The 16,637-nt window shown below is 37.0% G+C and overlaps 1 protein-coding gene and 1 long non-coding RNA gene across 3 annotated transcripts in view; one reads left to right on the top strand and one right to left on the bottom strand.

The window, feature by feature from the left end:
- Nucleotides 1–1,159: 1,159 nt before the first annotated feature.
- On the top strand, nt 1,160–5,303 carry LOC145551400 (uncharacterized). The gene is made up of 5 exons (XR_014087221.1): nt 1,160–1,454; nt 2,151–2,182; nt 2,888–3,043; nt 3,367–3,459; nt 4,170–5,303. It is a non-coding gene; the product is annotated as an uncharacterized LOC145551400 (long non-coding RNA).
- A 7,664-nt stretch (nt 5,304–12,967) lies between these two features.
- Nucleotides 12,968–16,637, bottom strand: part of LOC103463086 (glypican-5-like) — a 69,843-nt gene continuing 66,173 nt past the window's right edge. For both annotated transcript variants that reach the window (XM_008406222.3, XM_008406221.3), the window contains exon 11: nt 12,968–15,619. In XM_008406222.3, the coding sequence (XP_008404444.2) occupies nt 15,521–15,619 (99 nt within the window). In that variant the 3' untranslated portion in view covers nt 12,968–15,520. The remainder of the gene's footprint in view (nt 15,620–16,637) is intronic.

Raw genomic sequence — 16,637 nt, 5'->3', positions numbered from 1 at the left:
CTTACAGTTAATTGGCAAGTTAATTAATAGCATACTTTGTTAGACTGTAAAGAGATTAAAAGCAGAGTGAGCTGCAGTTTTCACCCTGAGCACATAAAGGAGAAAATCCCACCTGAAATTCACAGCAAAAGTTAAATTTTTGGCACGTCTCAACCTTTCAGAGTGATCAATACAAACTTTGATTTGAGAAAACAAGAGTCAGAATCTACTCTATTCATTAAATACTCTTGATAAAATGTTTTTTAAGGTTTTCAAATGATTAAGGGTGTCAAACTCAATGAAAATCAAGAATGCTCTTAAAGGGCCGGTTGAGCCAGAATGTATCGATAAAACTTGTTCACCAACTGTTAAAATATCAATGAATTTTTACAATTAAATAATATTGAACATTTTCAGTCCCTCCAAGATTTTGTGATTTTTTTTAAAATTATTTTTTGCAATACAAATCAAAGTGTGGTACTAATTTGGAAATATTTGTGACATTTGCACTTATTTATGATGGTAAATGTGACTTTTTATGACTCGATCATGGATTATAATCTGACATCATGTAAGACTGAGGCAGCTGTTTAGAACAAGTAAGAAAGTTTTTGACAATTTATGAGAAAAATCTGCAATAAACTCACAATTATTAGTGCAAAAAAAAAGTGCAGGGATTTGTTGATTTGTGTGAATTTCCGCTATAATTCTCAAGACACTTGAGGGACTGATTGATATAATTTGCCAGCAAACGGATAAAACCTGCATTCATTTGAATTTAAGCACATTGAGAATCTAGAGGGCCACATAAAAAGCTACGGCGGGCCGGATTTGACCCACGGACCTTTAGTTTGACACGTGTGCTTTAAACCATATTCTAATTAAAAACCTTGGATCCTGTTTCCATGTAACTTTGTCACATTATTAATCTAAGAACTGCTGCATCTGTTTGTGAATCAGCACACGATTCGACAAGAAGACAGACTTTCACACCCGACCTCTGTAATTAAGTTCAACGTTTAATTCAACGTAAAATCTGATGTCTGTAAACTTATTTGACCCCAAAACATAAAATCCTCTTGCTCAGCTTCCAGACAACTCTTTAAAAACAAGCATTTTGTCTAGAAAATACCATTTGTAACTACTTTTGTGTACTTTTTCCAGTCAAACATCAGCAATCTAAAAAGTGTATTTGGGCTGTAGTTAATGTTATGGTCTTTTTTACTTTAACCTGACTTAATTGTTCTGCTTTAGTTGTGTCAACTTACTTTCATGAGTTCAATTAACTTAAAAGTCACACATTTCATCTAAAACAAACGTTTAACTTTGAGTTGAAGTGAACCAATTAAGTTGAATGCAGTTTTACGTCTGACGTCATTACGTAAGCTTTGCCCGAGACAGATCCACTTTAACGACCGTGTGTGCAGCCGCCATTTCTTCTGACCGTTGACTGTTCATCGGATTGTAATAAAACAGTAAGTATTCTACACACCATGACAAAATATTATTTAAACGGTGTAAAAATATTCATGACTTTTTCTACCTTTAATTTGAAACAGTTAACTGTGTTTAACGTCGAAGTATCATCAGTTATTTGCTTTGAACACATTTGCTAGTTGTAATTAGCCGCGCTATTCGGCGGAGCATTTTTGAACTTAACTGCTCTGTTAGTTAGTGAACGTTTATTTTGGGTGTATACTTTTAATTTGACCCTAAAGAACTTAAGTAGCTAGAAGCCTTGTAGGTAGTGAACAATATGAAATGTGGACCGAGGACTGCTGGCGAGTTCCGGTCGGAAGCTAGACTGGGTCAAAGTGTGGGAGCAGCTAATGCGCTGCAGTGGTGGCCAGACTTTATAACAGGAACTACTGGACAGGTCGTTTTTAATGGGTAAGCTTAACGTACAGTTACGGAGGTGTTAGTGTTAATACGCAAAACTTATTTAATGTGACGCAACTGCGCTCTGCTCGTCACCGTGAGCTGCAGTCAGGGAAGCCATTTGTTCCAAATGTCACGCTGCTTACTGACGACATGATATAAAACACATAATATCCTAACTAAGCTAATAATCCATAAGATGTCATTTCTCTTAAAAAGGGAAAAGCAAAAAATAAAATAAGCAATTCATGTTTATAGGAACTTTGAGTTAACTTCTCTTTCCTCCTCTCCAGGCCTGGAACCAAGCATCATCAGACCATAGAAGGTAAGCCATTTTTGCTTCACTAAGCTTCTAATTTAAGAAAAAAAAAGTTATTAGTTAATATGCTGTATTGTATTGATAATATGAAAAACACATACTCTAAACTAATTCAAAAATAGGTTCCATAAATAACGTCATTTAGGGAGCTTAAAGTAAAAGGAATAATAGGTGGTCAAAGAACGAGATGAAATTAATTTCCTCCAAAGGGTTGATGAGCTCTCCCTCAACATGGGGTCAGAAGCTCAGTCATCTCGGAGAGTACTCAAAATAGACTCTGCATCCATATTTGTTTCATCTTCCTTGCCTTCAGATTTGCCAACATACATGTAACTCAGTTCCTGTCTTATCCTTCTAGTGTTGCACTTCATGTGGAGATGCAAAGACTGCGAGAGCGTGTTTTCCAGAAGATCTGAATTGCTCAAGCACTACAAACTAAATCCCAGGCATTATGGACGGGGCTATTCATGTCCATGCACATATTTAAGTTGCGCGTGTAGATTCAAGACCTGGAATGCTTTACTGAACCATTTATCAAGACATCATCCAGTCCACCACACAGTTACCAATGACTTAACCACATTCAAATGCCCCATTTGCAGTGCAAGTAATGCAGATTGAGGATTTTTACTTAGATTTTGGAATGATTGGTCAGTATTTACTTTTAAGTCATTTTGTAACATACTAAATAAGTTTTATTTTGTTTTTCAGATTAATGCGGAGTTCCTGAGACTCATGGCTCTTCCCCTTGAGCAGACTTTCTTTGCCCAGTTGGACAGGCTCTCAAGTCAGCTGATTAAAGTCATCAAAGCCAAGGGAGGAGCAACACGTGCAAAAATAGCTGGAATCATGAGAACCTATGATGAGGTATGGATATCATCGATATCTGGGGGACATTTACCATTTTTAATTTAAAACAAAGAAGTTAAAGTCTCTAGTTACTTTCAGACTTTTTGTTTTAATTATTAATACTTGATACACTTTGTGCAAAGCTGATATCACTCAAAGAAAAGCAATTTTAATGTCTTATGTATTTTTGGTGGATTTAGTCAGTCTGTATTGCGGTTCATTCATGAATTTCATAAAATACACCTTTCAGTCCAACTTGCCAGAAACATTTTTTTATACTACTGTTGCATCCGAAATCTTGTCAGAGATATTGAATATTGATAACAATAATTTTTCTCCAGGTGGAGGACATTGGGATTCGAAGGGAATGTGTTCTGAAAGGGCTCATCACCTTTCTTGGAGAGGATCCAGAAGACCTTATTAAGGAATACTGTGTAAGTTTCTTTTAAAGGTTTGAAGTTGCATCTTAATCCATTCAGAAAAATTGAAAAATTCAATGTCAGTTGCTTTTACATTTTTAAATTATTTCTGGCCTGGCTTTGCTATATGTAAACATCTGTTTTAATACAGCAGGCAGATTTGGTGTTGAATTGTAAATTTAACATGGCTAAGTCCTGCTTAAATCCAGCAATGGTGTGCTTTGCTATTCAGCAGAGACCATTATATAACTTCACTATCAACTACATTTACTGTTCCCCAACATAATAAAAACAAGTTAATAAGACTGTTTTGGTCATGCTATTTTCATACCAGCTCCAAAATATCTGATAAGCAACAGAAATGTGCATTTTGTGTTGATTTTCAACCTAAGATGATCATTGGCTTGGATTACTATTCTGCTTTGATGTATAATCTACGAATTTGTTTAAGATAAAGCCTGCAATATGACAAAACACATATAAAGTTACATGCTTGCATTATCTTTAAAAAAAAACTTTAAAAATCACCCTTTGACTAATTCAATTTGTAATGCAACTGTGAACTTTGAAAATTTATCAAGGATATTTCAAATGCCATAAACGATTCTCTTCAATTCACAAGCTGTACACCTTTACACTTATACTTGTATTTATAAGGCTTTTCTTTTTCAATTGAGAGATTAGTTACAGTCTTCAAGTTTAACATATTGTTTATCTCACTACAGGGCAGCAGTGGAGATGATGCCCAGATGGAACTCAAACAGCTCACCCTGGCAGTGTTTGTGATTCGAAAGGAGGGAGAGGGATTGAAAGAATCCCCAGAAGACATTAGGGGAGTGGAGGTGTTGCATGACCTGACTTCAGTTGCCTCAACATGTGCCCTGCTTCTGGGTTTGATATATGCCCTTAACCTGGCTTATCCAAAGCCTCTGCAATTCACATTTGAAGTGTTTCAAAAAATCTTCATGCAACTTGACCAACACAAGATGTCTAATAAAGTTCAGTATTTGTTTGGAAGACTTCAGACCTCAGTGAAGACAATTGCATCCTGTGCTAAAGGACAGATTATTTTCTGTCTTTGTTTGAACATGAGGGGTCCGTGTTTTGGAAGCTTAACCTCAAGGGACTGAACTTTTTGAATTTCTTTTGGGACATTGTGCATATTAAAGCCACAGCATTAGTAGGCTGCTGTTGTATTGTTCACAGACACTTTCACAGCGTTTTTTCTTTTTTTTTTTTTCAATTTAGATTAAGCAGTGCTTAATGTTTACTATTCTGTTCTGATGTCAGTTAAATAAGTATCGGACATGGTTTAAATGCTGCAGCCATGACCCACGCCCTTGTTTGAAAGGATGTAGATGTTATTGCTCATTTTCAGTTTGTACTTGAAGATGTTAAAAACAGTCACACACGTTACATTTTATGTAAAAACAGTTTAGGGATTGAGAATGTTGATTTCCTTTATTTTAGGAGGACTTGTGGTAAACCTTATTTTTTCAGAGGAATACTTCTGGATTCTACAAGCTCACACAGGGATGTCCAAGGTTTGTTCTGGAGAGCCATCAATGTGCAACTTTCAGATGGACTGTTTCAGTACCACCTTACTGAATTCACACACCACCAGATACTCAGCTGAGCAGAGACATAGTAATTAGCAGTTGATTTTATTTGGAGATTGGATTCATCTGAAAGTTGGAGGATGGTAGCTCTCCAGAACTGGACTTAGGATACCCCATGTTGAGTTTACTAAAAAGCTAACCCAATTAAGCAGAAAAGCAAAAGATCTGTGTAGTATGTTCAGTGCATATGTTGTGAAAAATCTGTAAGTTTGTGATTTCACAATAAAATTAAACATTTTCTATTTGTGCAATGTAAATTTGTTATTAGAACCAAGTTGAATTTTTGAGTAGTGTAAAGGAATTATACTCCTATTGTAAAAGCTAAAACATACTTTAAAAGTGATTTATATTTCAGCATTATTATAAGTACAAAATATGTACAAAACGACTTTGGGGTAGTTTCATTTTTTAAGTTAAAACAACTTAAATTTTTGAGTTGACTTTCTATAAATTTAAGTTAGAGGGATTAAAAATTTGTATATGAATTAAAGTAAATAAATTGAGTTAGACTGACCTACATTTATCAAGTTAAACAAACTAAAAAATATATGTTGATCCAACTTAATTGAATTACTTGTTACCTACAGAAGTAATTCAATTAAGTTGGATCAACTTTTTTCTTTTTAGAGTGTATAACACTTTTTTCCCCCTCAAATTGTAATCTGTGCAGGTCAGTGAACGCCACACGTTACCTTCAAACACCAAATCCCTGCAAATTAGACGGGAAGCTTTTCTAAAACCTAAACTCCTACACGATTTCATGTCGGATGGTGTGGACAAATTCAACCCCTAACCCATAATCCCACACAGGAACATGTTAATTCTCCAGTCCGCACACATGTGTCATGTCAGGCTGACGGTTAATCCAGCCAGAGATTTATTACTTTGGCAGGATGAACGCTGTCGGGATTAATGTGTGAGGAGGGATTAGAACATACAAGCTATTAAGTCTTAAAGAGAAATACGTTGAAAAATAAACTGCAACTGTTAGATTCCCATTTCAGGAATAAAAAAATAAAAAAACGAAGAATGAAGCAGTTTCTGCAAAACGTGCCTCTGATCCTTTTAGATTAAGACGCCAACACTAGAAACAGTTTTTCGCTCCAGACTCTCTTTGTGGGCCGCTAATCCACTGCCACAATGTGGATATTGTCTGTAGACAAGCACAAGTATCATCTTGAGTTTCCTCTTGGCACCTCACAGGTGAAGGATTTCATTGTTAACCAAGACAACCGCAGCAGCGGAGTCAACATGCCGCCAGACGCCGAGGGAAACCAGGCTGCACCTAGAATCCACGGTTACGTAACATAAATAAATGAGACCTTTCATCAATGCTCCCCTGAAACCTCGTCCTGGTAAAGTTTAGTTAAAGGCTTTGGTTTTCAATCACGTCATGGGAACAAGAAAGCCAGCTGAGATAGTCAGAGCTAAATTAAACTAAACTTTTAACCAGTTTTATCACTTCACGCAGGTTTCAGCTCTTCTTCTGTCCTCTTTCATCTAAACCAGTGGTTCTTAACCTGGGTTCGGTCGAACTAGGGGTTCGGTGAGTCGGTCTCAGGGGTTCGGTGGAGCCTCTGCCGTGGAGGTAAAGACACACTTGTGTAAAGTCGTGATGACGCCCCGCTTTGCCATCACTTAATGCAGAGGATCACGTTACATTGCTTAGCCAATCAGAGGATCACGTTACATTGCTTAGCCAATCAGAGGATCACGTTACATTGCTTAGCCAATCAGAGGATCACGTTACATTGCTTAGCCAATCAGAGGATCACGTTACATTGCTTAGCCAATCAGAGGATTACGTTACATTGCTTAGCCAATCAGAGGATCACGTTACATTGCTTAGCCAATCAGAGGATCAAGTTACATTGCTTAGCCAATCAGAGGATCACGTTACATTGCTTAGCCAATCAGAGGATCACGTTACATTGCTTAGCCAATCAGAGGATCACGTTACATTGCTTAGCCAATCAGAGGATCACGTTACATTGCTTAGCCAATCAGAGGATCACGTTACATTGCTTAGCCAATCAGAGGATCACGTTACATTGCTTAGCCAATCAGAGGATCACGTTACATTGCTTAGCCAATCAGAGGATCACGTTACATTGCTTAGCCAATCAGAGCTGCGGAGGAGCCCTGATTGAAGGAGCTCCACTCTCAGCATGGATTTGAACTTGTGTCTTTATTTACTTCAGCAAAGCTCACAGTTTTTACCAAATTCTGTAGCTTTCGGTGTACTTCTAAATCTGCTCCTTAGTCACATCTTTTCGGGGTTGCTACTGCCTCTAGTGGCGTGGGGGTGGTAACACAACTAATATAATTACATTACTAAATCAGAATACCGCAAAGTCTTTATTATTTATTATTAATTTTTCATTCTCTTAAGAATGTAGAGCTAATTAAATGATCTAAACACCTAAAGACCTTAAAGTGGTTCCAGTTTCTCTCGATGGCCAACCTGTTGAAACTGTGGCAAATTTTAAATACCTTGGGTCGTTCCTGGACAATCAGCTCAACTTTGCTGAAAACACTGACTGTATTTTACAGAACTGTTCTCAGAGACTCTACCTTTTAAGAAGACTTGGTGATCATGGAGTGACCCGACTAGACTCTAGGTGGGTCTATGTCTTGAATTTGGGGGGAAAAAATCATATTCGTCACTACAGAAAGGTTCAGTGAATGCGCATATGAAACTGGTGTGTTCGGTACCTCAAAAAATGTTAAGAACCACTGGGCTAAACCAACCCAGAATAAAAAGCTATTTTTTTCATCTTCTTTGAGGTCTTGCAAATGCATCATACAATCCCACACTGCAAAAACACACAATCTTACCAAGCATTTATATCTTACTACGCTTCAAATAAGACTAACTTAAAACATTACTTTTTATCAAGATATACAAACTTGCTTTAAGCAAATAATTACTTAATAATGATTAAAAGAAAGTTATAGTTCCATTTGCTAATTATTTCACTTATAACAAGACATGTTTCCCATGTTATATTTTCATTTATCTGCCAGTTGAACAATAACTTTTCCATCAATATTAAGGAATTATTTACTTTAAATGAGATACTTTTAAGTTAGTTTGTCTTCCTTCAAGTGAACTAAGATATTTGCACTAGAAATTAGACCAAAAATACTTGGTAAGGTTTTGTGTTTTTGCAGTGTTGGAGTCTCCCAGTGAAACACTCAAGTGTGAAGATGTCAGAGAGAAAAGTAATAAAAGACAAACCAGCTTAGCCTGCTGCAACCTGCCAGTCTGTGTGCGTTACAGTTAATTATTTTCTGCTCTGCTTTGTCTCCTCTGAAGCCAAATATCTTTTTCTTTTTTGCAGATTTGAAGCCATCTGCGCCTTTGACACTCACGTCAATCTGTCTTGGTGGCATCGGCGATACAGCGGCGCTCTAAATATACAGAGACACACACCTACACATGCTTAAACAAGATAAATGTTGTACTTGGATACCAGCAGACGAGTCATAATGATGATGAAAATTTGATAGCTTCTCGATCCGCGCTATCCGTCTTTCACGATAAGATCTCTGCTAATAAATAGTGACAGGATGGCAGTTATATGTGAGCGAGTTGAAACTTGACGAACGGTGAGGTTAGCGCTCCAATCAATTTAACCACAGAAGAACTAATAGGTGAACCAACACAGATTTGAATCACACCCAGAATAAATCGCAGCCAAACGCAGAAAAACAGAACATGTTGGTTCATAACGTCTCTGACTTTTTAAATTTAAATGATAAACTCTCGTTGTAAAGAAAAAATGGTCCAATAAATGAACACTCAGCTAAAGAGGAAACGTGATGCACATTTTACCTAAATAATGGAGGGAAAGTCAGAAAAGCACTGCTTATTTTATTCAAGTAAAAGTAAAATATAGCCGTCCAACAAAAGTTTTTTTTTTTTAATTCTCAAGTACTGACTGACTGATCAAATTTTAATCATTTAATATTTAAAAATTACATCATCAAACAGAATGTAATATAAAGTTAAGTGGAAATGTTGGTATTTTAAGGACCAAACAAAATTACAGTAATTTATGTAAGTAACAAAGAAAACAAACAAAATCAGGCAAAAATAAAATGTTTCCAAATAAGTTTCTTTCAGTAAAAAACTGATGAAACTTTAACAAAAACTGCAGGTGTGTGTCTGTGTCTGGTGACATTTTGGTTAAAACATGTTTGTTTTTCACTCAGTAGGTAGAAAATCCAGAAATTTTACTCAATTAAGAGAAACAACACTTAAAAAAATAAAAAAATGACTCAAGTAAAAGTAAAAAGTACAGCGCGGTAAAAATAGTCTTAAAGCACTTTTTCAAAAAAGTTACTTTAGTAAATGTAACTGAGTACATGTAACTCAGGCACCTCATTTATCTTAACCTGTCTGTGACACAATCTACACTGTAAAAACACAAAACCTTATCAAGTAAGGTTATCTATTTTATTTTATTTTTGTTTGTTTTTACGATATAAAGCCGTTTGAACTGCCTTGTTGCTTAAATCTATCCATTGTCTTTACACCCTTGTCCCTCAGTGGGGTCAGGAGGGTTGCTGGTGCCTCTCCAGCTAACGTTCCGGGCGAGAGGCGGGGTCACCCTGGACAGGTCGCCAGTCTGTCGCAGGGCAACACAGAGACACACAACCATGCACACACACACACTCACACCTAGGGACAATTTAGACAGACCAATTAACCTGACAGTCATGTTTTTGGACTTTGGGGGGAAACCGGAGTACCCGGAGAAAACCCAGCATGCACAGGGAGAACATGCAAACTCCATGCAGAAAGACCAGGGCTGGGAATCGAACCCAGACCCTTCTTGCTGCAAGGCAACAGCTCTACCAACTGCACCACTGTGCAGCCCCTTATTCTGAAATGAGCTATACAAATAAACTTGACTGATTGTTGTAAGTCAACAAATACTTAATATTGCTAATAAAAAGTACTAGTTCCTTTGGCAGATTATTTCACGTATCAGAAAAGTTTCTTGTTATAAGTGGAATAATCTACCTCTAATACTTTTAAAAATGAATATTAAGTAATCATTGACTTTAAACAAGCCTCTATTTTGTGCTAAAAAGTTGTTTTTTTTGTCTTATTTCAAGTCTTTTAAGAGGCTGCACAGTGGCGCAGTTGGTAGAGCTGTTGCCTTGCAGCAAGAAGGTTCTGGGTTCGATTCCCGGCCCCGGTCTTTCTGCATGGAGTTTGCATGTTCTCCCTGTGCATGGTGGGTTTTCTCCAGGTACTCCGGTTTCCTCCCACAGTCCAAAGACATGACTGTCAGGTTAATTGGTCTCTCCAAATTGCCCCTAGGTGTGAGTGTGTGTGTGCATGGTTGTGTGTCTCTGTGTTGCCCTGCCACAGACTGGCGACCTGTCCAGGGTGACCCCGCCTCTCGCCCGGAACGTTAGCTGGAGAGGCACCAGGAGAAACCCTCCCGACCCCACCAAGGGACAAGGGTGTCAAGAAAATGGATGGATGGATATCTTTTAAGACATTAAAACTTGAAAATTGACCAAAAAATAAATTAAAAATCCTTTGTAAGATTTTGTGTTTTTGCAGTGTACAGTACCTAAAAACCGAAAACCCTGCTAGTATAACTGTGGCCTCATGTTGTTATTATTGCAGATAACAGAAACTGTGGTTTAACTGGAATGTGGGGGAACAAATATAAATGTGTTCAAGATGTCTGCGTTCTCAGAGGAACCTCAGTCAAAACGGCCATCAGCGAGACGCTTTATCTCTCATTGCTCCAGCTGGTGTGCCCTGATACTGGCTTTAGTTTACATGAGCAGGATGCCAACTGTGAAAACAGTCTGTCGTCAATATTAAATGACTCCCAAGCAACCGGCGCAGATATAAGCCAAACCACCGTTGCTAAGCTTCCATCAACCGATACTCAGGATCACTTTAAAAACCCAGCAGCAATTAGAAACAACGGACGTTTCGCGTTCAAATGGCTCATATGCAGGAGTGGTGTCATTAAAAAGAGTCCTTGGCATAAAGATATGAACGTAATAAAGATAAACCACAATCATTTGTGTTTTCTGAGCGAGGTTTTTAATAACTTATGTGTTTATAGCTCAAACATCAATAAAGCTCCGATCAGCAACATGTCCGCCGTCGTCTGTGTACGTTGAAGGCTGAACGCCGTGGCGATGATGAATACGTTTTCTAGCTCCACCATCAATCATGCATCTGAGCCAGGGTCAGACTAATTAAGAGCTCTGATTTTATTAGACTGGAGAAGAGGATGGATATGATGAAGCAACAAAATCTCATGTCTACTGCTTCTTTGTTTATTTGTTTTCCTTTGAGCAACACTGCAAAAACACAAAATCTTACCAAATAATGCTGGTCTAGTTTCTAGTGCACTTTAAAAAAAGACAAAACTAACTTAGAAGTAACTTTTCAGCAAGATAAAGAGGCTTGTTTTAAGTAAATAATTCCTTAATATTGATGAAAATTTATTAATTTCACTGGCAGATAAATAGAAAAAATGTCTTGTTAGAAGTGAAACAACCAGCCAATGGAACCAGCAATTTTTCATCAATATTAAGGAGTTATTGACTTAAAGCAAGTCTTTATAACTTGATACAAAGTTACTTGCAAGTTAATTTTGTCTTATTTCAATCGTATTTGCACTAAAAACCAGACCACAGTTAATTGGTAAGATTTTGTGTTTTGCCATTCTAGCCAAAATGTAGATATGGATATTTTTAAAAATGTTTCAACTCAATAAAAAAAAATTGACAATAGTGAATATTTTGGTGTATTTTCAGGATTAAATTTGGAAATCCATCTCAGTATTTTTTTCTTGGAGCTTTCATTTCCTCATATTGTGTATAAATTTGCATGAAATATTTATTTTATTTTTCCTATTTTCTAATGTTGGAATTGGGACCAAGCATTTCCAAATAAAAGCCTCAATAATTATTAGTTACCATCAGCTTTTTAAGCTAAAAATGTAACTTATAACAAAACATTTTTTCCTGTATTATACGTGAAATAATCTATTATTTTTTAATCAATATTAAGGAATGTTTTGCTTAAAAGAAGCTAATTCTTGCTGAAAAGCTGCTTGTAAGATAGTTTGTCTTATTTCAAGTGTACTAAGATATTTGCAGTAGAAACTAGATTTAGTGTTTTTGCAGAGTTTCAGTTTGGATTGTGGGAACCAGAAAATCCCAACAGATTATAAGGGAGAAAAATGAAAATAAAAGAAAAAGATTTCTTTTGTACACAGACATTCATACACATGTGACCTTTGACCCACATAAAGTGATATAACAGACAGAAAGGCTTGTATTTGGTCCTTTCATGGAGTGATGTTTCGCGCTCTTCGAAGTGTGAAGGTCAAACTTGATGCACCGCCGAGAAGCAAAATGCATTCAGTTTTTCCAGCTTTTGTTTTTCCCTCACAGTAAAAGGCCCAGTGTTAATTTAACTCTGAAGAGTGTGGACTATATAAACACTGAAAAAGTGTTAATATCAACTCTGTGGGAGTTAGCAACATAATTCCCAGTGTTGATTTAACTCCCACAGAGTTGATATTAACACTTTTTCAGTGTTTATATAGTCCACACTCTTCAGAGTTAAATTAAGTGAAGTTTGATCAACTGCATCTGCACAGCTTGTTGAAGACAAAAGCTCTAGTTCGTATTTTAATAATGAAAAGTGATGATTAGTGGCACGGCCGGGCAGCAGGACTGTGTGCGGCGCAGCAGCAGGAATCACATTTAGGTCACTGGTTTAGTTTTCATCGTCGTCGTGGTTTTCAGAAAGACGTGCAGAGCTAGCAGGTTGCTCGCACCTGCTTCCTGGAACAGAAAATTACAAACATGACTGCACTGGAGGAGCTGGAGGAGCTGGCACACTTGGATGTAGTAATTTATTTATTTAACTTTTTTTTTTTACCATGACATAGTTCAGCTTGATCCCAGCACTTTGCTGTTGTAAAAGAACAGAAAGTCTTTTCTGTACAACTGATTATGAGTGGTGTTGCTCCAACTTTTGCAGAATTATTAATATCTGTCATAAAGTAGTAACTTGTTACAAAATACTTTGTTTTGCTATCACTTACTTACAATCAATTATTACACCTAAAATGCAGAAATAGTCATCATTTCATCAGCCTAATGATACAAAAGTGCTTTATATGCCTAAAAAAAATACTGTATATGAAAATAAATCTTTTATATTCAAACATAACCTTGCAAATATGAAATTGGTGAAGCCTTTTTTGTTTTCTACCACAATCTAAATACAACACTCCTGTGCACATGTACATTTTTACACTCAAACTGAGAATGATGGCAGAGCGTTCACAGCCTGATACCAAATTATATTTGTTCTGACGATGCTTCGTCTGGCAGATAAATCATAAATAAAGTGTATCAACTGAGATAACTGCACATATTTTGGTGAATATATCTTCAGTGCTATGCTTTCTCTACTGGCCCAAACACTATCAGAATATCTACAACCTAAATTATAATGTCTGTTCAATTAAATTGTATTAATTTACTTCCAAAAGTCTATTCTTTTTTTCCTGTAGCATTTTTTTTTTTTTTTTGGCTGTATTGCTTCCCTAAAATGTCTGTGTGGATTATTGACGTTTCGTCCAATCAGATTTCAGGCTCTATGTATTGCCAGGTTAAATAGAAACAGTTAAATAGACGATATGGACCCGTTGCATATCGGGTCCATATCGTCTATTTAACTGGAGGGCAAAAAGCTGACGGTGGCTAGCATTGGTTTTAGCTGTTATCAGTATAATGTGCTAAAACTTAACTGTACGCCTGATACATAAAATTAAAAGGGACGCAGAAAGACAACTGAATAACAACGTCAGGAGAAAGTTTTACATAGAAAAAGTAGTGAGCGAGAGGGAAGCAGTTCAGCTATGCTAGCTTGACTATGACAATCGTAACATGTAGATGTGCTGTGGAATTAATTCTCTGTGTTTCGGTTCAGCTAAAAAGTTTTGAAAAGCGACTTAAACACCAGCTCTGACAGATCATCAGTAGAGGCGGGTGTTTAAATTAGCTAATCAACCACCGCTGCGTTAGCCTAGCTATTAGCAGCGGTAGCTAACCTAACACGGCGATCACTTTTTAATAATCGCAAAATAAGTATCAAGCCTTAAATCATGAAACTGTAACGGACTGAAGGTTCTGCTCTTTGTTGGTGTTGAATCCAAACGTATAGTGCCGTCGTTGTCGGTTGCTATGGCAACGAGTCCGCGGATAGTGTAGCTGTAGCGCAAAGAGCAAAAAAAAAAGTGGTTGTGAGTTGTTCTTCGACGGTTTTTCAGCATTATTCTTCCCTTTGCAGTGGCGCATATCACTACATTAATAATACTTGAATCTCCAGGTTTCATTTTGTCAACAGAGTCGTTCTGCTGCTGCAACGCGGCTATGGATAGCAAGTAAAAGAATCATCCTTTTGCCTTCCAGCCTTGTGCATATGCGTGACATTTCGGGACGTAAACAATAGCAAGCAACGGGTCCATGGCAGTGGAAATGCTTTTCAACCAATGAGCTTTAAAGTTCGCCTCACCGGCCAGCTAGCTGCATGTCGCAGCTAGCTGGCCGGTCGCAAACCGGAATTACAGAAATAAATTTGATTAATGGAAACAAGATAATTTCAACAAAACTCATGATAAAAAGTTTCTGTGGTGGTTTTTCATCTGTATTTTGCAAAACCGCCACATTGCTAATTCACGCATCTGACCAAATTAACAAGTAAAATTACAATGTCACCAAATAAGTCAACAAAAAACCTGGACTAAGCACGGCTGAGGATGTTTCTTATTGGCTCAAGAAATGCAAACACTGCAGGGCATGATGGCAAAATGTCCAAAATGACGCCTTTTGCAGTCAGATTATCACAAAGTCTTCCTAAGGAGATAAACCCTGCAAGGCGAGACCAGTGTGCACAGACTGACAAGCAGCAGAAGCAGCAGATACGTTTGTTTAGCCTTTTAAGAAAGAACCTTCCTGCATGCACCATCCTCATTTTGACAAATATTACATGTTTGCAGGAGTTTTGCTGTAGTGGCAACAAAAAGGTAAATGTAAATTAATTTCTTGACCGTACTGAAATAAGAAAATTTTACCATTTTGTTCCACATTAAACTCAATGTACACATCAGGCTATGATCTACTGAACCTCTCAATATAAATATATAATTTATATATACTTGTATTTACATCTTCTCCAAAAAAACAAAACAAAAAAAAAACAAAACGTCAGTAATGCTGTGCGAACTATCCTATCACCATTAAACACAAACACAGGTAGGTCAGTTAACAGGTAATAGTAAAAAAGGCGTTCTTTGCACCGGCAGCTTGTTCCACCAATCAGAACAGTTCGTTACGAATCCAACATGGCCGCACGCGGTTCTCCCTCAACCTTCTCACTCGCTTCGCTGTCAGCGGCGTTCCCATGGCGACAGCATCAGGAGCAGAGGAATAATTAACCCTGTCAGGGGTTCAAAGGTCATCGAATGGGCTGAGCCGTGAACAGCCACCTGAAAGAAGTAAAATAAAAACACAAGTGAGGCGGAATAACGTCATGCAGGAACATTTTAAAGACACATCTCAATAAATCTGAGTTACTGTTACCGTTATGAGAAGATTATAAATTATATAACAGATTAAGAACAATTTACAGGTGTGTATTGGCAAGAAGTCGGTAATTATTCTGTTGCTGTATGTCCATTATTATTATTATTATTATTATTATTATTATTATTATTATTATTATTATTGTCTTGTTTTGAGAGTTAGTTTGTAACCATTTTCTCTGAGTAATATAATTTATTTGTTGGCTCTTTAGCCATGAATATTATAAGATGGTTTTAATTACCAAGTTTTGAATTAATTATTGAGTCAGTCAGTAATATATTTAATTAAACTGAGGATTAAATAAGGATTAAATCAGAGTTCACTTCTTCCCACTGCAGCTAATTATTTTGTTTTTGGTTCTGCATGTTTTCTCTGTTATACTGTCTGCTTGTTTTCATGTTTTTTTAAACACTTGTTTGAAATAAATGAATACAGTGGTTTCCTCTGAGCGGGAGAAGGTGTCTGTCTAATCGTCAGTAATATAATAGCGCTGCATAAGTTGATAAGGCGACATGTAAAATCAGCAGCGCTTCGTTTTCACAGACGGTGGAAACTTTGCCCAACTTTTAGCGTCACTTTAAAAGGAAAGCTTAAAGAAAGGTAAGATCTGTGAACGTGATGCTAGCTAAGCTGAGACACATGTTGCTTATGCGATTAAAAAAGTTGTCACTCATGCGCTGAATTATTGTGTGGAGGTGTTGACTGAGGTGTCGCATATATGGGACAACGCTGTGACCAAAGTCTGCATTGATATTACATTCAGGAACGATCCGATTCTTCTGGACGGATCTTTACTAATTAAATTCATTTCAGCTCTAAGTATTTAATATCTAGTTTTTTTGTGGGAATGTGGATCTTTCAGATCAATTTGAGAAGCAATTTTGATAGGTAAAACGTAATTTTTTTGTGTCACGTAGCGCA

The sequence above is a fragment of the Poecilia reticulata genome, chromosome 4 (assembly GCF_904066995.2).
Source record: "Poecilia reticulata chromosome 4, P_reticulata-male-v2, whole genome shotgun sequence".
In the NCBI taxonomy this organism is placed as follows: domain Eukaryota; kingdom Metazoa; phylum Chordata; class Actinopteri; order Cyprinodontiformes; family Poeciliidae; genus Poecilia; species Poecilia reticulata.
The sequence above is the reverse complement of the archived record's forward strand: the minus strand, read 5'-3'. Positions and strand labels throughout refer to the sequence as shown.